Raw genomic sequence first — 26,183 nt, forward strand, 5'->3', positions numbered from 1 at the left:
ATATTACTGGTGTCAGGCACGCTTTTGTACGACAAAAAGAAAAATATTACTGATGTCAGGAGTAAATTAAAACATTACCTTTAATGTTTGGAGGCACGCTACCTTCGAAAGTAATGTTGTAGGTACGCTACCTATAGCTGGTCCTAGGGCCCCACAGCCGACAACACCACGTTCTATGTGTGAAAATGAACAATAATGAAAATAGTCCACAGAGGAAGACTACGATCTATTTTCTTTGATGGAAAGAAAATATTCCACATTCTTTGCGTGAAAACTGAAAAGTTACCCTCCAATTTTTTATTTTTTCTCTTCCAATTTTTCAAACCACATTTTAGAGCCTTGGGTCTGGTGAATGCTCACCTGCTTTAATTTATAATTTTAGTTTATCATACTTTTCCGAAGGATCTCATTGTTCCAGTGAGAGCTATTGCACTTCTTGTTCCTCTAGTTTATCTCATAATTATTGAAAGTTGAAACTGTTAAGGTATGAAAATTCCTGAAGAATCATTTTCTAACTCTCAAATTGTATATCATCTCATTTATATCGATCTGTTCAGATTTATTTTTCATGTTTTAAGTGATTAAAATTGATGAAGTTTGTTCACTTGGTGCAAACAGGTTCACTACATCCTTCATTGAAATGGCCCTGGCAATCTTGTCTGTCTTGGTTACACCCTTCACTGAAATAGCCAAGTGTTTGGTTGATCCTCTTAAGCGCGAAATCTCTTATCTTAAAAATTATGATGAGAACCTTGGGACCCTTCGGGACCGAGTCCATCGTCTGGTTAGAAGGAGAAACGATATACAAAAATCAATAGATGATGCCACCCAAAGGAGATCGGAAGAACCTGGTGAAGAAGTGGAAGGATGGTTGAAAGACGCAGGGGAGGTTGAACAGAAAATGAATCGCTTAGAGGAAGATGTAAACCACAGTGGAAACAATAGATGCTTTAAGGGATTGTGTCCTGATTGGAGCTCACGTCGCCGGCTGAGTAAACGAGCAGCGATGATGTTACGTGATGTCGATCAAGTCCAAGCAAATGACAAATTCTCTGCTGTGCTTACTCGGGCGATTAATCCTCCAAGGGTGGTACGACGGCAGACTACCCCTTCTGTAGAGGGATTGGCATCCAGGGATTTGGTTGTGAATCAGGTCATGGAGGCATTACATGATGAGAATATCAGATCCATTGGGCTGCATGGAATGGGGGGGATCGGGAAGACAACCCTCGTGAACAAGTTAAACAATGAACTCCAAGGAAGCCAGCTCTTCGAGAAAGTTATATTTGTGATCGTGTCAAACTCCCCAGATTTTAAAAGAATTCAAGATTCTATTGGGAGAAGGTTGCCCTTAGAGTTTGAAGCCGACAGTGATCTGGCAGAAAGAGCAAGTATATTGTTGCAGAGGTTGAAGCAAGAGAAGGTTCTGATAATATTGGATGACGTGTGGAAGAAATTAGAGCTATCATCAGATATTGGAATTCCTAGCGGAAGTGACCACATGGGATGCAAAGTCGTTCTCACTACAAGAAACCATGACGTTTGCCGCCAAATGGGGATTGAAACTGTATTCGAAGTGAAACCCCTCTCTGAACCAGAGTCATGGGTTCTATTCACAACAAAAGCAGGCGATGTTGCTACACAGGATAGTTTGTTACCAATTGCACGGAAGATTGCAGGAAAATGTAAGGGCTCGCCATTAGCAATTGTTGTGCTAGGATCCTATTTGAAAGATGTAAGGGATGAATTCGTGTGGAACGATGTGTTACGCGCATTAGAATATCCCGACCCAATCGAATTAGAAGGTATTATTCCAGAAGTGATCACATCTCTGAAATACAGCTATGATCATTTGGATGGGCCAGAAATCAAGCGCTGCTTCTTGTTCTTTAGCATGTTCCCTGAAGACTATAGCATTCCTTTGTCTCGGATGAGAGACTATGGAATAGGAGAAGGTTTTTTGAAGGTAAACAAAAGTTTGGAAGACGCATCAAACAAGCTACTTCATTTTGTTCGAAAATTAAAGGCTTGTGGCTTGTTACTATATAATGATGATGATGTTAGTGAGTGGGATGATGATGTCATGGTTGCGTGGGCTGATGGCATTGTGTGGGATGATGACAAAGATGAGTATGTGAGGATGCATGACGTGGTTCGAGATGTCGCCATACATATTGCGTCCAATGATGACAATGGGTTTTTGATAAAAGCAGGTCAAGGATTAAGAAGTTGGCCCCGAGTAGATATACTCGACACACATAAGCGGATCTCATTTATGAATAATGAGTGCAATGAGCTTCCTACTCCATTGGAAAGCCCACAAGTCCGAACTCTATTACTCGATCGGACTTGGAAAATGAGAATAAATATTGTAGAAAATATCTTCGAAAATTTGAAAGCACTTGTTGTCCTTGATCTGAGTGGTTGTCTTGTCTCAGTGCCTAAGTCATTTGGACATCTCACAAACCTCCGTACTTTGTACCTAGAGCGGTGTGAACTATCTAACATATCAATATTGGGAGAATTGAAGAATTTAGAAATACTTCGTTTGTCTCACTCCCATATTAACAGGTTGCCTGAAGAAATAGGTAATCTAACAAATCTAAGGTGCTTAGATTTGATGTATGTGACAAGGCTTTCAAATATAGCACCAAATGCTATATCAAGGCTTACTAAGTTGGAAGAATTACACATGCTGAAAAGTTTTGAGGACTGGGATACGAATGGACATGCTAGCCTTGCAGAGGTTGTATCATTACCAAACCTAGTCAGTCTTAAAATCAAAGTGACAAATGGCATATGCGCGTATCAAGACATCCCTGCTTGTTCATGGAAAAATCTGAAAGATACTAAGATTTTTCTACAAGTAATAAAAACTCCTAATATCGGTTTGAGAGGTAGTGGTGTCCGCATCCATGGAGCGAACACAATTTCAAATTGGGTTAGGATATTATGCCAGAAAACCAGCCATTTGACTTTATCCTCCTGCAATGGCTTCAAAGGTTGTGAAGACTTGGATACGGTAGGGTGTTTTAGCCACTTAAAAAGGCTTCATGTCCAGGAATGTCCTAACGTAGAATATCTACTGCGCATTGATGAGGAGGCTCCACAAGTTCCATTTGGGATTTTGAAGAAATTAATCATAAAAAACATGTGCAACATGAAGAAGATCTTGCATGAGGTACCACCAGCTACATTCTTCAAACATCCAAGTGAGAACGATGAAGGTCATATAGTGGTTGTTCAAGACCCTTCAACCTCGAGACACAGGCAACTACCGAATTATGAAACAGGAGCTCCCAAGACCTTTCAAAACTTGAGAAATTTTTCGATTGCTGAGTGCAAGATATTAAAGAACCTCTTCACATTCCGTTTAGCACAAGGTCTCCAGCAACTACAAGACCTCACTATACAGGGATGTGACGAATTGAAAGAGATAATTGCAATAGAAGAGGATGAGAAGGAGGAAGCAGCAGGTCATCAAGGATTGCTACCTTCACTAAATGTTCTTCAACTGACAGACTTACCTTGTCTAGCAAGCATCTGCCAACACAGTTTAGCTCTCGGTACCTTTCAAATCTTGATGCGTTTAGACATCATCAACTGCCAAGGATTGAAGAACCTCTTCACATTCCGTTTAGCACAAGGTCTCCAGCAACTACGAAAAATCCGTATATGCCTATGTAACGAATTGAAAGAGATAATTGCAATAGAAGAGGATGAGAAGGAGGAAGCAGCAGGTCATCAAGGATTGCTACCTTCACTAACGATTCTTCAACTGACAGACTTACCTTGTCTAGCAAGCATCTGCCAACACAGTTTAGCTCTCGGTACCTTTCAAAGCTTGGAAGATTTAGACATCACCGACTGCCATGGATTGAAGAACCTCTTCACATTCCGTTTAGCACAAGGTCTCCAGCAACTACAAAAACTCTCTATATCTAAATGTGACGAATTGAAAGAGATAATTGCAATAGAAGATGATGAGAAGGAGGAAGCAGCAGGTCATCAAGGATTGCTACATTCACTAAAGTACCTTAAGCTGTGTTTCTTGCCTTATCTAACGGGCATCTGCCAACACAGTTTAGCTCTCGGTACCTTTCAAAGCTTGGAAGATTTAGACATCACCGACTGCCATGGATTAAAGAACCTCTTCACATTCCGTTTAGCACAAGGTCTCCAGCAACTACAAAAACTCACTATACAGGGATGTGACGAATTGAAAGAGATAATTGCAATGGAAGAGGATGAGAAGGAGGAAGCAGCAGGTCATCAAGGATTGCTACCTTCACTAAAGGATCTTCAACTGAAATCCTTACCTTGTCTAGCAAGCATCTGCCAACATAGTTTAGCTCTCGGTACCTTTCAAAGCTTGGAACGTTTAGACATCATCTACTGCCAAGGATTGAAGAACCTCTTCACATTCTGTTTAGCACAAGGTCTCCAGCAAATACAAAAATTCACTATACAGGGATGTGACGAATTGAAAGAGATAATTGCAATAGAAGAGGATGAGAAGGAGGAAGCAGCAGGTCATCAAGGATTGCTACCTTCACTAAAGTACCTTAAGCTGTGTTTCTTGCCTCATCTAACGGGCATCTGCCAACACAGTTTAGCTCTCGGTACCTTTCAAAGCTTGGAAGATTTAGACATCACCGACTGCCATGGATTGAAGAACCTCTTCACATTCCGTTTAGCACAAGGTCTCCAGCAACTACAAAAACTCTCTATATCTAAATGTGACGAATTGAAAGAGATAATTGCAATAGAAAAGGATGAGAAGGAGGAAGCAGCAAGTCATCAAGGATTGCTACATTCACTAAAGGATCTTCAACTGAAATACTTACCTTGTCTAGCAAGCATCTGCCAACACAGTTTAGCTCTCGGTACCTTTCAAAGCTTGGAACGTTTAGACATCACCGACTGCCATGGATTGAATAACCTCTTCACATTCCGTTTAGCACAAGGTCTCCAGCAACTACAAAAACTCTCTATACTTGGATGTGACGAATTGAAAGAGATAATTGCAATGGAAGAGGATGAGAAGGAGGAATCAGCAGGTCATCAAGGATTGCTACCTTCACTAAAGGATCTTCAACTGAAATACTTACCTTGTCTAGCAAGCATCTGCCAACATAGTTTAGCTCTCGGTACCTTTCAAAGCTTGGAACGTTTAGACATCATCTACTGCCAAGGATTGAAGAACCTCTTCACATTCCGTTTAACACAAGGTCTCCAGCAACTACAAAAACTCACTATACAGGTATGTGACGAATTGAAAGAGATAATTGCAATAGAAGAGGATGAGAAGGAGGAAGCAGTAGGTCATCAAGGATTGCTACCTTCACTAAAGTACCTTAAGCTGTGTTTCTTGCCTCATCTAACGGGCATCTGCCAACACAGTTTAGCTCTCGGTACCTTTCAAAGCTTGGAAGATTTAGACATCACCGACTGCCATGGATTGAAGAGCCTCTTCACATTCCGTTTAGCACAAGGTCTCCAGCAACTACAAAAACTCTTTATATCTAAATGTGACGAATTGAAAGAGATAATTGCAATAGAAGAGGATGAGAAGGAGGAAGCAGCAGGTCATCAAGGATTGCTACCTTCGCTAAAGGATCTTCAACTGAAATACTTACCTTGTCTAGCAAGCATCTGCCAACACAGTTTAGCTCTTGGTACCTTTCAAAGCTTGGAAGATTTAGACATCACTAGCTGCCATGGATTGAAGAACTTCTTCATATTCCGTTTAGCACAAGGTCTCCAGCAACTACAAAAACTCACTATAGATGGATGTGACGAATTGAAAGAGATAATTGCAATGGAAGATGATGAGAAGGAGGAAGCAGCAGGTCATCAAGGATTGCTACCTTCACTAAAGGTTCTTCAACTGAAAAACTTACCACATCTAATGAGCATCTACCAACACAGTTTAGTTCTCGGTGCCTTTCAAAGCATGGAAGTTTTAAACATCTCCAGCTGCCATGGATTGAAGAACCTCTTCAATTTCCGTTTAGCACAAGGTCTCCAGCAACTACAAAAACTCACTATACATGGATGTGACGAATTGAAAGAGATAATTGCAATGGAAGAGGATGAGAATGAGGAAGCAGCAGGTCATCAAGGATTGCTCTGTTCACTAAAGTACCTTAATCTGTGGAACTTGCCTCATCTAACGGGCATCTGCCAACACAGTTTAGCTCTCGGTACCTTTCAAGGCTTGGAACGTTTAGACATCATCTACTGCCAAGGATTGAAGAACCTCTTCACATTCCGTTTAGCACAAGGTCTCCAACAACTACAAAAACTCACTATAGATGGATGTGATGAATTGAAAGAGATAATTGCAATGGAAGAGGATGAGAAGGAGGAAGCAGCAGGTCATCAAGGATTGCTACCTTCACTAAAGGATCTTCAACTGAAATACTTACCTTGTCTAGCAAGCATCTGCCAACACAGTTTAGCTCTCGGTACCTTTCAAAGCTTGGAACGTTTAGACATCATCTACTGCCAAGGATTGAAGAACCTCTTAACATTCCGTTTAGCACAAGGTCTCCAGCAACTACAAAAACTCACTATAGATGGATGTGACGAATTGAAAGAGATAATTGCAATGGAAGAGGATGAGAAGGAGGAAGCAGCAGGTCATCAAGGATTGCTACCTTCACTAAAGGATCTTCAACTGAAATACTTACCGTGTCTAACGGGTATCTGCCAAGGTGGTTTACTTCTCTATTGTTCTTTAAAATCAGGTACAGTGACAGGATGTCCTAATTTAAAGAGGCTTCCTCTCGAACTTCAAGGTCTGTCCAATATTGTTGAGATCTCCGTAGATTTTACATTGTCGTTAGAATTGGGATTGAAGAGGTATCCCCACCCTTCGGATGAGACTAATCCCAAGGTTGCACGCACCGCCCTCTCGGCAATTCCTACGTGCAATTGGTTAACTCTAGTATTAGACCATGATATTATATCAGAATCGGAAAATGTTTACGCCCTTAACCAACCAGGAGAGGTTGCTTCTATTGAGGATCTGGAGGCCACTGAGAACTGCACCGAAGCATATTTAGACCAACTAGAGCAAACACTGGAGGTGTCAATCATTGAAAACGATGAATTGGAGACCGGTGACCTGGACTTAACCTTGAGACTTTGAAAAGCTAATATTGGGAGACAAAGAAGATTGAAGCCTCAAGCCATGCTTCTTCTTGCCTTTAGTTCGAGTAGAGAAAAGGTCTGATCACCCACCAACCTCTTTTGATACTTCCTTTTGGTTTTGATATTTGAACTAGGAGAATCATTGTTTAAATTTAATGAAAGTCCTTAGACATTTTGACAATCTGATTTGAGAGTTTATATAGGTAGGGTCCTTACTAGAGACGGCTGAAGTTCTGTTTAATTCATCGACTACACTGAATTTATGATCTCTGCACCCTTCAATTGTAGGATGGGGGACACTTCCCTCATATATTTAGACCCATTCCTCTGCCCTCACCATAATTGAGATTCTCTGATAATTTACATAACCAACAATTTAATTATTCTAAAATTTTAGATTTACTTACTTTATCAACACTTTGCTTGATCCCAACAAGAAATCTTCAAAACTATCCATATATTTGGGGATAAAGGCTCTGTAATGATGAGTATAACAACAAATATTAGATTTGTCGGGTAAATGATTTTTCTTAAATTTTCCTTGTAATCAAGCATGGCCTTATTTTTGGAATCTTAATTATTTTTCATGAAGTATGCTATTTTGTTTTCTGGGTTGTTTTCCTTTTCTAATTTTTTCAATGATAAATGCAAATGTGAAGAAGCTAACATGTGAAACCATAGACTGTCGTCCCATCCCAGTTGGAAAATCCAAAGGGAGGGCTTTCACCTTGAACATTGCTAAGAAGGGTTGGGCACATAGGCATAAATCCAGGCTGAGCTACGGCTTAAAATCTGCTTTATGGTTTCACTTAGTTCCCATTAAATCTAGTCTGTCCCTAGTAATGTATGTTGCTTGCCTTGGATGATTATTGGTGTTAATATTGTACATCAAGTCCTTTTTATTTTATTTATGTAAAATTAGTGGGTAGTTTGTGTTAAGAGTTTTAAGGATTACTGATCACCTATGAAATCACTGTGGTTTTTTTACTCGCACTTCTTCGTTGGTTTCATTTCTTTGTAATTTTGTTGTTCACCATTCTATTTTCCCCTGCATTTATTTTTTTGCTTTTATCTGTCAATTATAAGCTACTGATAGGTTTCTCTGTTTTTTGCATTTTTCGGTCAAAAATGTTTTTTCTCATTTCGAGTAACATGGAAAAGATTTGCATTTATCCGGGTAGGAAGTATTCCCGTAATGTCTTTGTTTTCGGCAGTGGAAATGGTGATCTAATTAAATGGCAATTCATAGTATGGCACAGGGATTGGTTATTGCTCTATGTAAACTTATTTGCTTTGCAAGGCTTTGAGACATATACTCTTCTTTTATGAAGCTTGCAACCCATATAGGGTGCTACTTTACATAACAAGAGCTTCAGTTGGCAGTGGAAATGAAGTTGAATGTCTCTCATGGGTACAAATGTTTGACACAGCCTTGGCTCAATGGATTCATATTCAATCCATGCTATTAAAGGTACTTTTTAATTTTGGTATTCAGGTTTCACCTGGTAAGCTACATTACAGAATTTGAACATGAGTACCTAACAGATCATTTCTAGATTTTTAGTTAAAAACTAATTTGTGTGCTGATCAACACTTGTTTATTGACAGGAACATGTTGAAACCCTACCTTCCCGTAGAAATAAGTTGCGACAACATCATAGAAACAATTGTGTGTAATAAGTGTGACAGTAGCTCCCAACTGCAGTACAGTAGTTGAGGGAGCAACAGCACTCCTTCTCAGATTTGTACATCTTCATCCATCAATTTCTACACATCAGTAGAAGAGTACAACAGGTTACAAAATGGACGATGGTGATTGCTTGGTACGTGAGTCCGAGGCCTAAGGGAAGAAATGTATCAAAAGAGAGAGAAGATGTACAAATCTGTAAAACTCATCATCATCATGTTATTGTACTAGTCAGCAAGGAATACTGTTCATCTTTCAACATGGTGTTCACAAGTCGCACTAATATTCTGTAAAACTCTTACTATGTATTCTTAGGGTAATATTTCTCTTTTAGTGAAAGGGTGTAATTTGTAACTGCGAGTTTTCTATTCGTAGTGAAATTTGTGTGATTGCAACTTTTTTTTTTCTTCTCGTTCGCCATTGTTTCTATGTTTTTTTCTCAACATGTCTATATGATCATTCTTTGATTTCTTCATCTGGGTTCCCTATGAAACTTCTTTAATTTTTTGTCAACAATACAGCGGGGAAAACCAGAAGAAACTGTTGAACTGCAAACAAACGATGTATTGTAAGGGCCTATTGGTAATTTAAAATATTAATTAAAGGGTCTATGAAGATCGCATACTAGAAAGATACTTTTGTAGTTTTGATAATGAACCAATGTCTGGATTGCAACCTAACAATGGAAGAACATTTGATGTTGTCTTCCTGTTTTGTTCCTTTACTATTATGGTGGGAGAAGACAGAGTAGAAGTGGGTTGACACCAAAATTTGAGTGGCCTTGGTCATTTCTATAAAAACTCAAGAAAATTGCAACCTAACGTCATAGGTGGGTGTCATTTATGTGTAGTGGCATTATTGAGCTCGCTAGTCAATTGGAGTGTCCACTACTCCTAACCCTATTACTAAAAGGGAATTGAAATCTGAATGTAAATCCAGATAATTTCCTTGAAAGTTTGAAAATACATTTTGTCCTTGATCTAAGTGAGACTTCTTTTGGCTCAATGCAAAAGTCACCTGGACACCTCAAAACTTTCAGACTATGTATCTACAAGGAAATGGCATAAGAGTCAAGATATCCTGTTTCATGGAAAAATCTGGAAGATTTTATTTTGGTGGCAAATGGCGACATTAAAACCTGAGAATTTGATTTGACTAGTTGTGGTGTCCCGTGTCCACATCCACGGAGCAAATTTGATTTCAAGGTTAAGGATATAATGCTAGGTTTGATTTGATTTCTTGCAAAGGTTTCAAGCATCTAGCATACAATGATGCAGTAGGGGTTTCAGCCTCTTAAATAGGCTTTGTATTGTGAAATGTCATGAGATAGAATATCTAATAAGCATTGATGAGGATGCTTCAACCTTATTGTCCCTCTCCCTCTTTTCAATAATTAATCGTCTACGTTATTTATTTTGAAGACTTATAGCCATTGGAGCCATTGACTGCTCACCTACTTCAATTTATAAATTTCCTTAATTATAATAAGAGTAATGATAAACTGATTCGAATAATGTCACTCGCATTTCACTTGTTTGATGTGGCATGTGCAAATAATCATAGATCTTTATCTTCGGGGAAACACAAGGAAAAAGATCTATGTGCACATGCCAAGTCAAACGAATGAAAAGCAAGTGGATTTTTTTGAGTCAGTTGATAGCGACTCTTATAACTACTAAGATGTCGTTCTCTGACTTCTCTCTTTATTTTTCTGATTTTTGAAAAGGGGTTTGTTAACGTGTGCCCAAGGGAACATGCTAAGATGCATTAAATATATCTTAAAAGTTGGAAATAAGCTTTAGAGGGTATTTTCGGTTGGAAAAAAAAAATGAATCACATATAGTGATAGTTAGGAAGAAAAAAAAAAAAATTAAACTAGAAAATCAAGTCCTCACATAGATGAAATCTCAAACATCCTCGTTAAATTTGAAGTTGAATTAACATGAATTTCTATCACAAATTGGCCATGTAAAATATGATTGTCAATAATCAATTAAAACTGCTAGTTTTAAGGCTTAGATAAATGATTTTCTATTTAAAAATTACTCAATATAGATCCAATCAGATATCTTAGAAGTTCAACTATGGCTCCAGATAGACTATTCTATGATCGATTGGATCAAGGCCCCAAGGTCAATGAGAAACTATAATAAAAAAACACTATATCCTAAATTATATATTTCCACTATCCGTTGATGGCTCACCTACTTTTAATTAATAAATTTCTTGAATCATAAAGAAGCCATCTTCCTGAATCAAAATGGCTCCAAATAGAATATTCTGTGATTGATTGGATCAAGGCCCCAAGGTCAATGAGAGACTAATAATAAAAAAACACTATATCCTTAATTATATATTTCCACTAACCGTTGATGGCTCACCTACTTTCAATTAATAAATTTCATGAATCATAATTAAGCCAATTCTATTGCATAAGTCTCACATCTTCCTTTAATATTAATTACAATTAAGAGTTTGTACCAAGTTGTTCATTCGTTCTTCTTGTATAACTCTATCGAAAATCGAAAGGTATGAAGAGATAGACAACAATTTCAAGTATTGAATGTTTTGATCTATTAATTAATTGTTATTTTTATTCATATATTAAGATTTTTTTTTCATGTTTTAACCGACAACTAAAGGAGTTTGTTCACTTTGTGCAAGCAGGATTAATCAAATCTTCCTCTTTGTGACCACTAAGAAGGATTATTCCACTTGTGCACTAAGAAATATATATTTTATATAAGAAAAAAAAAAGGTAAACCAAACCTTTCTTCTTGTCCTTAGCTTAGTAATATTTGGTGCTCAATCGAGTTCCATAAACATAGCTATGGAAATTTTTTCTATCTTGTTTAAGTCCCTCATAGGATTAGGTGACCTAGGAGGATCTACATACATAGCCTATAGTAATTTGGGCATAACTTTTTTCCTTCTTGGTTTGTTGAAAATTTCATCGAAAGAAAGTGTTCTTAAGTTCTCTACTACCTTATTGTTTTAAGTAGAAGTAAGAAACTCTGTTGCCTTTGTGGATCAACCCCTTACTTGCCAATGTTATTTATTATTTGTTATGTATTATTTTCACTTAGGAATCTACAACGAATACTCACAAGACTCACTAAAAACCAACAAACTTCTATCATCATTAACTTGGAGGCCCGACAATTCAAAGAAATAATCCAAAGATCTCTTGATTGCAAGAATAAAAGAGTCAATATTTTTTGAGAACAAGAAAACATTATTCGCAAAAATAAGATGGGATACCCCTCCCGAACCCTGGATTTTTGGTACTAGAATCTTTCCAGCTTCAATTTTACCTTGACGAATACAATAGAATGCTTCCATTACCAAAGTAAAGAGAAAAGGTGACAAAGAGTCACCTTGTCTCCATCCCCTTTTATTTTGGAAAAACTCATGTGAAGAACCAATCAAAATAACTAAGAATCTAGGAGTAGAGATACATTCTAACACTAGTCTAATCCAAAACTTAGGAAAGCCTAATTGGAATAAAATAGACTCTGAGAATTTCCAATCCACACAGTCATATGTTTTGCTAATAGGCAAATTTACCAAAACATGCACAACATTTTGAATATTTATCAAAACGGTACATTGTAGAAATTAATTTTAAAAATGGTAAATTTACCGTTTTTGAAATTTTTTTTTTTACCAAATCGGTAAAAATAGTATAAAAAAAAATTCGAAAAATACCATTTTCTTAATTTTGACTAAAATTACGAATCAGTCCTTTCCTTTTTCATAAATATATCTCATTCATTTGTAATGGGTTTTCCTTTAAATAACTTCCACAAGAGGTTGAAGAGGTATGCGACCTCCCCCTCTCTCTTTCTCTCTCTCTATTGGGGAGATCTTGAAAATTTTGCAAGAAAAATAGAGCAGATGAAATTCAGATTTTTCCCGTGAGAAGATGAAGTTCAGAGAACTAATAAAAGGAAAAGAGAAAGAGAATCCTCTCTTTCTTCATCAACACAAATAGTGAGAGTAGTGTACAAGACTGCAGCTCTCTCTCTCTCTCTCTCTCTCTCATATAAGCTAAGGAAGGAAGGATTCCCCGTGACACTTTTTACCAGCACAAAAGATAAAACTAGAAATCCATCACTCTTTTGCTTGTCTCTCTCACTATAATTATCCCACTCTCCTTCACTTACATCTCTATAGATACCCATCTCTCTAAAACTCCTTATTTCCTCAATTTAAACCTCGTCAAACAAACCAAATTCTTTTCTTCTTTTATTTTTTTGATTGATATCTTCTCTTGTCTTCTACATACACATACATACTAGAAAGAGTGAGAGAAGAAGAATGCCTAGTTTAGGTTCACTTTTTAGGCAATTAAGTGGAAAAGAGAGTTGGAATTCTTCATCAAAGAGAGTGAATCCTAAAATTTTGTTGGATTTTTAGTTATTGTGAAGGTTATAATTGTAAATGCATGCTTAAAATAAAAAAGGATATTTTCGGTATAAAAATTTTACTTTTTTTACTATTTTGATAAAAAAATATTAATTCCAAAAATGGTAAATTTATCATTTTTGAAATTAATGGCTACAGTGTATCATTTTGATAATTAATTTCGAAATCTGTACTGTTTTGATAAATTATTCTAAAATTTATCTCCTTTACAAGTAATAAATTTAAAAAGAAATAACCCATTTTAACTCAAATATTTAGTTTAATGAAATTTAAAGAATTATATATCATATATGTTAATTTTAAAACACGAGATAACCGTCAATCATGTATAATGTAAAAATAAATGACAAATAAATTAATTTCGGATACTCACAAGTATCCATTGGATAGAACCTAATGGTTTTGATTCTTATCGATTCGGTTTCCGTATTAAACTCGACTCTAACTGATTCTAATAAAGGGAATCAAATACGGGATTTTCTGTTTCGGTTCTAATTCCGATTCAATTTCGGGTAACAGCTATATTTAATATAATTTATTTATTCTTATTTATTAATATGTTTAATCATTTCAGTCGACTTTTCAACACAGCAACACCTCTCGATTCCACCTGTTTTGTTTGACTGTCCCAAAGGATTTTTCAACGGGTTAACTAACGCATGCCACGTCATCGTCGTTAGGTGCTCCGTGAAATGAATAATTCCTTATCTCCATGAATGGTTTTTCCAACTACGCCGATGCTCAAAATGTTGGCAGTACTGTTAGTATCGTTGAGAGCTTGTGCACTTGTCCTCCTCGATGATCTCTTGTTGATTTTTCAATCGAAATTCTGAAAGTATATGGGTAGGTATGACAATGAAGAACCATTTTCAAACTCTTGGATTATATATCATCTCATTTATAACCATCTGTTAAGATTTATTTTTTATGTTTTAAGCGATTGAAAGTGATGAAGTTGTTCAATTGGTGCAAATTAACAGGTACACTACGTACACCAAAGAATTCCACTTGATCGTCTATAAAAATTGAAGAGAGGTAAACCAGAACCAGATACCTTTCTTCTCTCTATTGCTTCCTTTCATTTAGTTAGTTCTTTAAGCATTAATTATGGCCTTGACACTCTTGTCTATCTTGGTATCACCTCTCACTGAAATGGGCAAGTGTTTATTTGTTCCTCTTAAGCGCCAAATCTCTTATCTTATAAATTATGATGAGAACCTTGGGAACCTTAGGAATCAAGTCCGTCATCTGAGTACAAAGAGAAATGATGTAAAAAACTTGGTTGATGAGGCACGAAGGAGATTGGAAGAACCCGATGGGGTAGTACTAGAATGGTTGGAAGAGGCAGCCACTATGGGAGTGAATGCAAGGAGTACTCTAAATGAAGAAATGCAAGTGAGGGAGAACAAGAGATGTTTGAAGGGATTGTGTCCAGATTGGAGTGCACGTCGCCGCCGGATTAGTAAACAAGCATTGAAGATGTCACATGAGATCAATGGACTCCAAGCAAGAGCGAATTTCACTATAGTTTCTCACGTTCCACCTCCTCCAAGTGTGGAACCAGTGCGGACCCATTATGTGGAGGGATTGACATCCAGGGATTTGGTTATGAATCAGGTTACGGAGGCATTGTGCGATGAGAATATCAGATCCATTGGGCTGTACGGAATGGGGGGTATAGGGAAGACGACCCTCGTGAACAATCTAAACAATGAACTCCAAGGGAACCAACTCTTCAAGAAAGTTGTAATGGTGATCGTGTCAAACTCCCCGGATTTGAAAAGAATTCAAGATGATATTGGGAGGAGGTTGGGCTTGTACCTTGACCCTCAGAGTACGTCTGTAGAAAGAGCAAATAAATTGTTTGCAAGGTTGCAGCTGGAGGAGACGGTTCTTATAATATTGGATGATGTATGGAGGAGATTAGAGCTATCAGATATTGGAATTCCAAGTGGAAGTGAACACATGGGATGCAAAATCATTCTCACAACAAGAATACATGACGTTTGCCGAGAAATGGGGATCCGAACTACATTCAAAGTGGAACCCCTCTCTGAAGATGAGTCATGGGTTCTATTCAAAGAAAAAGCAGGCCATGTTGTTACATGGGCTACTTTGTTACCCCTTGCAAAGAAGATTGCAAGAAAATGTAAGGGCTCACCATTAGCAATTGTTGTGCTAGGATCACTTTTGAGAGATATGGAGGAAGAATTCGAATGGAACGATGTATTAAGAGCATTAGAAAGTCCTGACCCAATCGAATTGGAAGGAATAATTCCAGAAGTGATCATATCTTTGAGATACAGTTACGACCATTTGAATGGGCCAGAAATCAAGCTCTGCTTCTTGTTCTTTTGCATGTTCCCTGAAGACTACAACATTCCTTTGTCTCAGATGAGAGACTATGGAATAGGAGAAGGTTTTCTGAAGGTAAACAGAAGTTTGGAGGATGCATCAAATAAGCTACTTGTTTTTGTTAGAAAATTGAAGGCTTGTGGCTTGTTATTAGATGGTAGCGATGACGAGCATGTGATGATTCATGATGTGGTTCGAGATGTTGCCATATCAATTGCATCCAAAGATGAGAATGGTTTTTTGATAAAAGCAGGTCTAGGATTGAGAAAGTGGCCCGAGACAGAGAAACTGAACACACATAAGCGGATCTCGTTTATGGATAATGAAAGTATTGAGTTTCGTAGTCCATTGGAAGGCCCACAACTCCTAACCTTATTACTGAGAGGGAGTTGGAACCTAAAATTAAATCCAGAAAATTTCTTCGAAAGTTTGAAATCACTTGTTGTCCTTGATCTAAGTGATACTTATCTTGACTCAGTGCCGAAGTCACTTGGACATCTCACAAACCTCCATACTCTGTACCTACAGCGGTGTGAACTATCAGGTACTATATCAGCACTTGGAGGGTTGAAGAATTTAGAAATACTTCGTCTGTCTCACTCATTTCTTAAGAGGTTGCCTGAAGAAATAGGTAATCTAACCAACCTAAGGTGCTTAGATTTAACGGGGGTGAGATGTCTTTCAAATGTAGCACCAAATGCTATATCAAGGCTGACTAAATTGGAAGAATTTCTCATGTTGAGAAGCTTTGAAGGCTGGGATATTAAAGGGTGTTCATATGCAGGTGAAATCAATGCTAGCCTTGCAGAGGTAGCATTATTGCCAAACCTAGTCAGTCTTCGAATCAAAGTAAAGAATAGCACTTGGGCGTATCAAGACATCCTTGCTTGTTCATGGAAAAATCTGAAAGAATTTTGTGTTATTCTGGATGCAGAAAACACTTTTGGAGTCCCAAATATTGATTTGAAAAGTAGTGGTGTTCACATCCATGGAGCAAATAAAATTCCAAATTGGGTTAGGATCTTATGCCAGAAAGCCAGCCATTTGATCTTATCCTCTTGCTTCGGCTTCAATAGTCTTGAATACTTGGCACCATTAGGGTCTTTTAGCCACTTAAAAAGGCTTCATGTCGAGGGATGTCATGAGATAGAATATCTACTAAGCATTGGTGAGGAGCCTCCACAAGATCCATTTGGGAGTTTGGAGGAATTAATTATCAGAAACATGGACAACATGAAGAAGATCGTGCATGGGCTACCACCGGCTAAACTCTTCAGAAATCTAATTGTGAATGATGAAGAGTGTGTTGTGGCTGTTAAAGACGCTTCAACCTCAAGAGACAGGCAATTAACAAGGTATCGGGAATCAGGTGCTCCCAAGACCTTTCAAAACTTGAGATATTTGTCGATTGAAAGATGCAAGATATTGAAGAGCCTCTTCACATCTCGTTTAGCACGAAGTCTCCAACAACTACGAAAACTCAATGTACATGACTGTGATGTATTGGAGGAAATAATTGCAATGGAAAAGGATGAGGAGGAAGAAGCAACGAGTCATCATGGTTTGCTGCCTTCGCTAGCGCACCTTGAACTTATAGGCTTACCTTGTTTGATGAGCATCTACCAAGGCTGTTTATTTATTGATTGTTCTTTCGAATCAATTACAGTGATTCAATGTCCCAATTTGAAGAGGCTTCCTCTCAAATCACAAGATGTGTCCTTCCCCGTTGAGGTCTCAGGAGATTTTACATGGCCTTCGGAGACAGAATCAATATTAGAATCAGACGAAGATAGTATATCAGCATTGGAAAATGCTTAGAACTTTAACCAATCAAGAGATGTTGCTTCTATTGAGGATCAGGAAGCCATTGAAAACGATGAAGTGGAGACCGATGATCTGGACTTGACCTTGAGACCTTAAAAAAGCTAAGATAGGGAGATGAAGAAGATTGAAGCCTCAAGTCATGCCTCTTATAGCCTTTAGTTCGATTAAATAAAAGGTCAGACCCACGTAACATCCTCTTTTGATTCCTCATTTTGATTTTGATATTTGAACTAGGAGAATTATTGTTTAAATTCAATGAAATTTCTTAAACAATTTTTTTTTTTTGTTTTGTTTTTGACAATCTGAAGAAGCTAATGCATGAAACTATAGACTATCATGCCAAGTTTTGGAGTTCCTTTTGTGTGGTTTTCTGTATTTTGTTTTATGGTTTATTTATTTAACCAACAACCTGGTTTATGGTTTCACTCAGTTCCCATTAAATCTAGCCTATCCCTAGTGGTATATGTTACTTGCCTTGGATGATTATTGGTGTTAATATTGTATGTAAGTGTTTTTATTTTATTTTTGTAAAATTAATTAGTAGTTTGTGTTCCTCTCTTCAACAAACAACAAATTAAGGATCAAAGAAAAGACCAAGGTTAGAATTTTAAGGATTACTGATCACCAATTAAATCGCTGTGGCTTTTACTTGCACTTCTTCATCAGTTCCTCTCTTGTCTGAGTTCTTTGTAATTTTGCTATTTGCCATCCTATTTTCCCCTGCATTTTTTTTTTTTTTGAATTTACAATTATAGCTATTGATATGTTTCTTTGTTTTTCCTTTAACTAGCTTCTTGTGTAAGGTGGTCACTGGGTTGACATCCTCGAGATGGGATGTTCTATACCTCTTATTTGCCTGCCCAATTTTTAGATTTAGAATTTCAATTATGGTATGTAAGTGCTATAGCTTTTAAAAGTAAACATCTTCTTAACACATTCAATATTGTATGTATCATTTATGGTTGTAATGATTCTTGTTATGTTAAATGTTTGTGCCTTGTATTTTGTAGGTGGTATTATAGCAGAAATCATCATTGTAAGTTTAGTGTTTTTCTCTCGTTATTTTTTGGGTTTGTGGCAGGGGTGGCAATGATACCCATCATTATTAAAATATACTTTTTTCGCATTCAATTCTTGAAAATCGAAATCAAGGCCAACTGTGTTTTTTGACGGTTTTGGTTCTGATTCTACTTGTGGGGTCTGCGGGGTGTGAAAATATTTTTTCCCGTTTCAAGTAACATCAGCCGTTTCTCATCTAAAAGATTTGCATTTACCGGGGTAGGAAGTATTCCTGTAATGTCTGGAAATGATAATCTAATTAAATGGTTATTCATGGTATGGCACAGGTATTGGTTAATACTCAATGTAAACTTGTTTTCTTTGCAAGGCTTTGACACTTATGTTATGAAGCTTACAAGAGCTTTGCAGTTTGCAGTGGAAACGGATTTGAATGTCTCTCGTGAGTAGAAAAGTTTGACACAGCCTTGCCCCAATGGATTCATATTCAATCCATGCTATAAAAGGTACTTTTAAATTTTAGTATTCAGGTTTCACTTGGTACGCTACATTACGAAAATTTAAACATGAGTACCTATTGGGGCATTTATAGATTTTAGTGGAAAATCAATTAGTGTACTGATCCACACTTGTTTATTGACAGGAACATGTCGATCTCCTACTTGCAGTTCCCCACCGCAATACAGTAGCCGAGAGAGCAGCACCACTCCTTCCCAGATTTTCACATTTTCATCAATCTATTTCTATCCATTGGTTAATAACACAACAACGATGCTTGGTACGTGAGTCTGAGGCCTAAGGCAAGAAATGCATAACATTGGAGAAAGAATGTATTGGACCATATATGGAGGGAAAAATGCAAGGATGATGTATTCGAACCCATCTTCATGCTATTGTTTGTGAAGCCTAATGGTATTGGTCAGCAAGGAATACTGTTCATCATTTAACATAGTACTTGCTGGTCGAGCACTAATATTCTATAAAACCCTAGTTATGTTTTCCTAGGGTATTATTTCTGTTTTTGGTGAATGGGTATAATCTGTAACTGCAAGTTTTCTTTTCATAGTGGAATCGGTGTGATCTGTGGACGTACCTCAATCTTGAGGGAACCACGTAAATCTTTGTATTTCTGTGTAATTGCATCTTGTTTTTTTTTTCTTCTTGTTCTCCATTGTTTCTGTTTTTTTCTTAACATGTTATGCCAAATTGCATGAGTACGATGGTCCAGGCTCCCCACTTATGGCGTTTAAACAAAACCATAAACGTTCACAAGCTCTTTACAATGCATAGTATGACAAACAAGTCAGATTCAGCTAGTGATGATAGTGATTGAACTTGTTTCCAAAACATTTATAAGAGTCTTTGATTTAAGGATTTACTATCACATATTATATTTTATTTCTAAGTGGGATTTAGTTCTGGATATAACTAATGTGCTTGATAAATTGGAGTATTGTTTTAATTTTTGCTTCACTCTGGCATTTTTTTTCTGTGAACTTTGGAAGATTTTCAAGGTTAGCTGTTTGAGGTAGATATGTTTAATTTTAATTAAGAGTCACTTCATTTTTCTTGTCAGAAGTACTAAACTGCTTCTGTTATGATATGGCATTAGATATTAAGTACTTTAGGCTTTCTTGCTCAATTTTTTACTTTTATTTTTGTCTTGGTCTTCAAATGTTGTTGTAATGATGTGGTTCTAGACCGAATGCCCATCTCATGGGAAAAAAGATGCTGTTTAGAAGCAATTTGTATCTATTCTTAAGCAGGTTTTTGGTCTGTATTTGTTTTCCTTAGTCAAATATATTTGATTGATGGGTACTTTTAGGAATTAAATTGGGTTATGGTGTGTTGAATTCCATGTTTTCTACGATCATTCTTTGATTTCTTCATTCATTTTGATCAAGATTAAGAGGGGGAAACTAGAACAAACTGTTCGACTGATATGCTAAATAATCAAGCTTTTAAACAAAGAAAAGGATTATACAATTAAAGATTAGAATCCTAAGAATTCAAAAATCTCACCATGTCCAAAAATATTCAGGCAAATCATTTGTCTTCTTCAAGAAGAGCTGAGTTGAAATCACCCATAATGATCCAAGGCCATTAATGATCTTAGGCATGTTTTTCATTATTATTGTACTAGAAGGTGTCAAGTGCAAACACACAATGTATCATAAGGGCCTATATCTAATTTAAAATATTAATTAAAGGGTCTAAGAAGAAAATTGCAATGTAACATCGTAAATGGGTGTCATTTATGTGTAGTCGCATTATTGAACTCCCTAGTCAATTGGAGTGCCCGCAACTCCTAACCCTACTACTAAGAGGGAATGGGAATCTAAAAGTAAATCCTGATAATTTCGTTGAATGTTTGAAAGCACTTCTTGTCCTTGATCTAAGTGAGACTTATTTTGGTTCAGCGCCAAAGTCACTTGGACACCTCACGAACCTCCGGACTCTGTATCTACAAGGATGTGATCTATCAACTACTACCATATCCATAATTGGAGGATTGAAGAATTTAGAAATACTTAATTTGGCTGACTCATGTATTGAGAGGTTGCCAAATGAAATAGGTAATCTGACCAATTAATCTAAGGTGCTTAGATGTGACCATGGTGACAAATCTTTCATTTATAGCACCGAATGTTATAACAAGGTTGACAAAGTGGGAAGAATTGCACATTCTTATAAGCTTTGAGGGATGGGCATGGAGGGATGGTCGTCGACATATGGAGGTGAAACCAATGCTCACTTTGCAGAAGTGGCATCATTACCAAATCTAGTCGGTCTTCAAGTCAAAGTAAGAAATGGCATATGTGAATCTCAAGACATCCCTGTTTCAAGGAAAAATCTTGAAGATTTTATTTTCATTTTGGTGGCAAACGGCGACATTAAAACCTGAAAATTTGATTTGACTAGTAGTGGTGCCCCATGCCCACATCCACGGTGCAAATATGATTTCATAGTGGATTAGGATATAATGCAAGAAAGCCAGACGATTGGTCTTATCCTCTTGCATAGGTTTCAAGCATCTTTCATACATTGATGCAGTAGGAGGTTTCAGTCATTTATATAGGTTTTGTGTTGTGAAATGTCATGAGATAGAATATCTAATAAGCATTGACGAGGACTCTCCGTGGACCCCACTCATCTATAGTTTTGCAGGGGATAAACGCCTTTTCTTGCTACAGTTGAGTGGGGTCCATTCTATCCCCCCTTCCCTCTTCTCCCCCTTCAACTTTATTGTCTTTCGTTTCCTCCCCCCTCCCTCTTTTTCAATAATACGGCAGTATAACTTTATTTATTTTCAAGATTTATCGCCAATTGATCCGTTGATTGGTTGATTGCTCACCTACTTCAATTTATAAATTTCCTGAATTATAACAAGACTAATGATACTTAATTCATTACCACTTTGGTTTATCTCAACAAGAAAATTCAAAATTATCCATAAATTTTGGGAACAAAGGCTTTGTAGTGATTTGCATAACGAAAAATATGAGCTCTATTGGGCAAATGATTTTTCTTAAGATGTCCTAGCAATCAAGCATGCCCTTAATTAGTTTTGGAATCTAAATAAATTTTTGTGAAGTACGCCATTTATTTTTCAATCATAAATGCATATGTGAAGAAGCTAATGCATGAAACTATAGACTGTCATCCCAAGTTTTGGAGCTCCTTTTGTGTGCTTCTCTCTCTTTTGGTTTATGGTTTAAGGTTTATTTATTTAACAACCTGCTTTATGGTTTCACTCAGTTCCCATTAAATCTAGTCTGTCCCTAGTGGTGTATTCTACTTGCCTTGGATGATTATTGGTGTTAATATTGTATATAATTCTTTTTAATTTTAATTTTGTAAAATTAATTAGTAGTTTGTGTTCCTCTCTTCAACAAACAACAAATTAAGGTTAAAAGAAACGACCAAGGTTAGAGTTTTAAGTATTATTGATCACCTACCATATCGCTGTGGTTTTTTACTTGCACTTTTTCGTTGGTTCCACCCTTAATGAGTTCTTTGTAATTTAATGATCAATTATAAATTATTGATGTGTTTCTCTGTTTTTCTTTAACTAGCTTCTTGTGTATGGCGATCACTGGGGATTTGTATCATGATGCGGTCGACATCCTCGAGATGGGATTTCTAATGCCTCTGATTTGCTTGCCAAGCTTTGGGATTTAGAATGTCGATTATAGTATGTAAGTGCTACAGATTTTAAAAGTAAACATCTTTGTAAAACATTTCAATATTGTATGTAGGTATCATTTATGGTTGTAATATTATGTTGGTGGTATTATACTGATAGAATGGGACTGTACACCAAAGAGTAGATACCGTGGTCCAGTTATTGGAGACATCATCATCGTCCATAGACGTAAGCAATCTTATTGAACCATGTAAGTTTTTTGTTCTTCTCTGTTTATTTGTTAGAGCTATGACAAACAAAAAATTTCTTCGATTAATTATACATAACCATTATTAAAATTTTCTTAGTACTTACGTGCTTTTCAAGGCTTTGACACTTAAATTCTACTACTGTGAAATCAAAGCCTACAACCCATTAATGAGTAGAATTCATGCTCTCCAGTAATTTTATATTACCAACTGATCTCCCACCAAATCAGCAACCAAATCAGTCAAGTATTACCAACTGATCTCCCACCAAATCTTCCACCAAATCAGCAACCAAATCAGTCAAGTATTACCAACTGATCTCCCACCAAATCAGCAACTAAATCAGTCACTGATCTCCCAATCAAATCAGTCAACGATTTCCCAAAATCTCTCTTTCCTTATTTTTCTCTTTATTGTTACAATGAGTTGTACATTCCTTATTGCTGGATTTTTCCTTTTCTGTTTAGATTGTAACAAGCCTTTATAAATATCATTGAACATATCTCTTCTTTCATTAAGGAAGAGAACATCAGATTCTTTCAGTCTCTTAATTTAATATGGTATCAGAGCCATAAGACTTGAACCTCTGCAAAAATGGTGGAGCCTACAGTCAATGATATCCATGGATCAAACGATCCTCTCTTCATTCACCACTCAGATAATCCCACTGCGGTTCTCGTTTCTCCTCTTCTCTCAGGAGATAATTATGGTACATGGTTTCGTGCCATGACAATGGCACTTCGTGCAAAGAATAAGATCGGATTTGTTGATGGATCGATTGAACCTCCTAAAGAAGCTGAAGCCTTGAATAAATGGGAAAGATGCAACGATTTGGTTAGTTCATGGATTTTAAACTCTACAGAGAATGATATCCGTGGAAGTATCCTCTATGCAGAAAATGCTAGAGACATATGGGTTGATCTTCGTGACCGATTCACTCAAACAAATGCACCCAAGATCTATCAGCTGAAGCAGGCTATTGCTTCCTTGAAGCAAGAGGAATCCTCTGTTTCCACATACTTTACAAAGATAAAGGCGCTATGGGATGAACTCAACTCGCTTTCAGTTGTACAACCTTGCACTTGTGGTCACGGAAAGGCAAGTATTGCTCGACACCAACAAGACCGCATCATGGAATTTCTCCAAGGTCTCCATGAGCGTTATTCACCCCTTCGAAGTCAGATTTTGTTAATGGACCCATTACCAACTGCAACCAAGATATATTCTTTTGTACGTCAGGAAGAAAAACAACAAGAAATCCACTCTTCATCTCCTTCGGTTATTATACCAGAAGCTGCTGCACTCACAACCAATAGCTCTAATCTCATAAAAACTACATCAGCAAATCGTGCTAATATTAGCACTAACAACAGAAATTTTCATCCAAACAGATCCTTCAATCGACAAAATAATCAACGAAATAGCAATGGAAATGACCGTCGAAGACCGAAGATGCATTGTGACTATTGTGGGTATGACAATCACAACATAGATACATGTTATAAACTACATGGATTTCCTTCAGATCGATCAAGGAACAATTCCAAGCAGCCAAACAATTCAGGTCCCTCATCTTCGGATTCTTCGCGACTGAACGAACGAGCAATGGTATCAGCCCCAATGATTACACAAGAGCAATATAACAATATTCTGGCCATGCTTTCATCAGGTAGTACTAATGGCAATGCCAATCTAGCAGGTATAGCTCTCACCACTCAATTAGACTCTGTTTGGATTATTGACACTGGGGCTACCAATCACATGTGCTCTTCTTTATCCCTCTTATCATCTCACTCACCCTGCACCACACCAACCTTTGTTCAATTACCAGATGGTTCCAATGCACAAGTCACTCACATTGGGACTGTGAATCTTTCTTCAAATCTCAAACTTGATCATGTTTTCTACATCCCATCTTTTAAATTTAATCTTTTATCCATTAGTCAACTTACAAAGTCTCATCAATATTCAGTAACCTTCTTTTATGATCAATGTAACTTTCAGGACCTGTCTACGAAGAAGACGATTGGAGTGGGTAGTGTGCGTAGTGGACTCTACTATTTCCAAGTATCCTCTGCCCACCTAGTTACTAGGACCCCTACCATCGACATTTGGCATTGGAGACTTGGACATCCTTCTTTTAGTCGACTATCAGAGTTAGCCAAGAACTTTCCATTTATTTCTTGTTCCAATAAATATGTTTGTGATGTTTGTCCTCAAGCGAAACAAACACGTTTAAGTTTTCCAACTAGTTCTATTTCATCACATAAACCATTTCAGTTAATTCATTGTGATATTTGGGGAAGTTTCTCCCAATCATCTTTTTCCGGTGCACATTTTTTTCTTACCATTGTGGATGACTTTTCTCGATGTACTTGGATTTATCTAATGCAGTTTAAATCAGACACCAAATTTTACTTAAAATCCTTCTTTGCAATGGTTAAAACTCAATTCCATTATCAAATCAAAGAAGTTTCTTCTGGTGATGGTGATATCTTCCTTCCTCAAATCCAACAAGTACGTTCTGACAATGGGACCGAGTTCTTATCCAATGAAATGCAACAATTTTTTTCTCAACATGGGATTGTTCATCAACGTAGCTGTGTTTCCACACCTCAACAAAATGGGGTTGTAGAAAGAAAACATAGACACCTCCTAGAGGTTGCCCGTGCCTTGAGATTTCAAGCTCACTTACCTCTCACCTTTTGGGGAGAATGCATTCTTACTGCTGCATACTTGATCAATAAAACACCCACATCCTTATTAGATGGAAAATCTCCCCATGAAATTTTATTCCATGCCCCACCTTCATATTCTCGCCTTCGCGTGTTTGGTTGCTTGGTTTTTGCTCACAATGCTCACATAAAGCACAAGTTTGATCAACGTGCAAAACCGGGGGTTTTTGTTGGTTACCCATATGCCCAAAAGGGATATCGCATATACGACATCACCACTAAAACCATCTATGTATCTAGAGATGTTACCTTCCATGAAACCGTCTTCCCTTTTCAGGACATCTCCACCCCATCACATCCCACTTTTGTCAGTCCATTGCCCATTGAAGATCATCCACAATTTGACTTTGCACCCCACCAAGTGGCCATTCCCACATCTTCACATTCCGTTCCAGCCGCACTTGCCCCAAATCAGCAACTTGATTCACAACCTGGTTCTGAATTGGCTAACCCATCCATTCCATTCACAAACTCCTCTACCACTCGTTCCACTCGAGAACGTCGTCTTCCTTCTTACCTTAAGGACTATCATTGTTCCATAGCCACCACAGCGCCACTACTTTACCCAACGACTTCTACACAGG

General features: G+C 37.3%; 2 protein-coding genes across 5 annotated transcripts; both read left to right on the forward strand.

Annotated features, from left to right (window-relative positions):
• Positions 1–217: 217 nt before the first annotated feature.
• LOC147387303 (uncharacterized) lies at positions 218–9,288 on the forward strand. 4 transcript variants are annotated; one of them, XM_086420615.1, is made up of 4 exons: positions 218–484; positions 619–7,234; positions 8,418–8,629; positions 8,767–9,288. In XM_086420615.1, exon 2 carries the CDS (start codon positions 641–643, stop codon positions 7,154–7,156), a length of 6,516 nt encoding a protein of 2,171 aa, XP_086276741.1. In that variant the 5' UTR covers positions 218–484; positions 619–640; the 3' UTR covers positions 7,157–7,234; positions 8,418–8,629; positions 8,767–9,288. The 4 variants fall into 4 exon arrangements, with proteins under 4 accessions (XP_086276741.1, XP_086276739.1, XP_086276738.1 ...); XM_086420613.1 differs by having other exon boundaries at positions 219–484; positions 8,373–8,629; XM_086420614.1 differs by having other exon boundaries at positions 220–484; positions 8,490–8,629.
• Positions 9,289–14,941: 5,653 nt separating this feature from the next.
• Positions 14,942–19,673, forward strand: LOC147387304 (disease resistance protein At4g27190-like). Its single transcript, XM_086421551.1, has 2 exons — positions 14,942–19,009; positions 19,113–19,673. Exon 1 carries the CDS (start codon positions 14,942–14,944, stop codon positions 17,444–17,446), a length of 2,505 nt encoding a protein of 834 aa, XP_086277677.1. The 3' UTR covers positions 17,447–19,009; positions 19,113–19,673.
• The last annotated feature ends 6,510 nt before the right edge of the window (positions 19,674–26,183 follow it).

This window comes from Akebia trifoliata, chromosome 13, assembly GCF_017979445.1.
Source record: "Akebia trifoliata isolate Shusen 1 chromosome 13, ASM1797944v1, whole genome shotgun sequence".
Taxonomy (NCBI): Eukaryota; Viridiplantae; Streptophyta; class Magnoliopsida; order Ranunculales; family Lardizabalaceae; genus Akebia; species Akebia trifoliata.

What these genes read in the sequence shown, in the direction of transcription:
- LOC147387304 (XM_086421551.1), top strand. Translation starts at nt 14,942, where the DNA reads ATGGGGGGTATAGGGAAGACGACCCTCGTGAACAATCTAAACAATGAA.
- LOC147387303 (XM_086420615.1), top strand. Translation starts at nt 641, where the DNA reads ATGGCCCTGGCAATCTTGTCTGTCTTGGTTACACCCTTCACTGAAATA.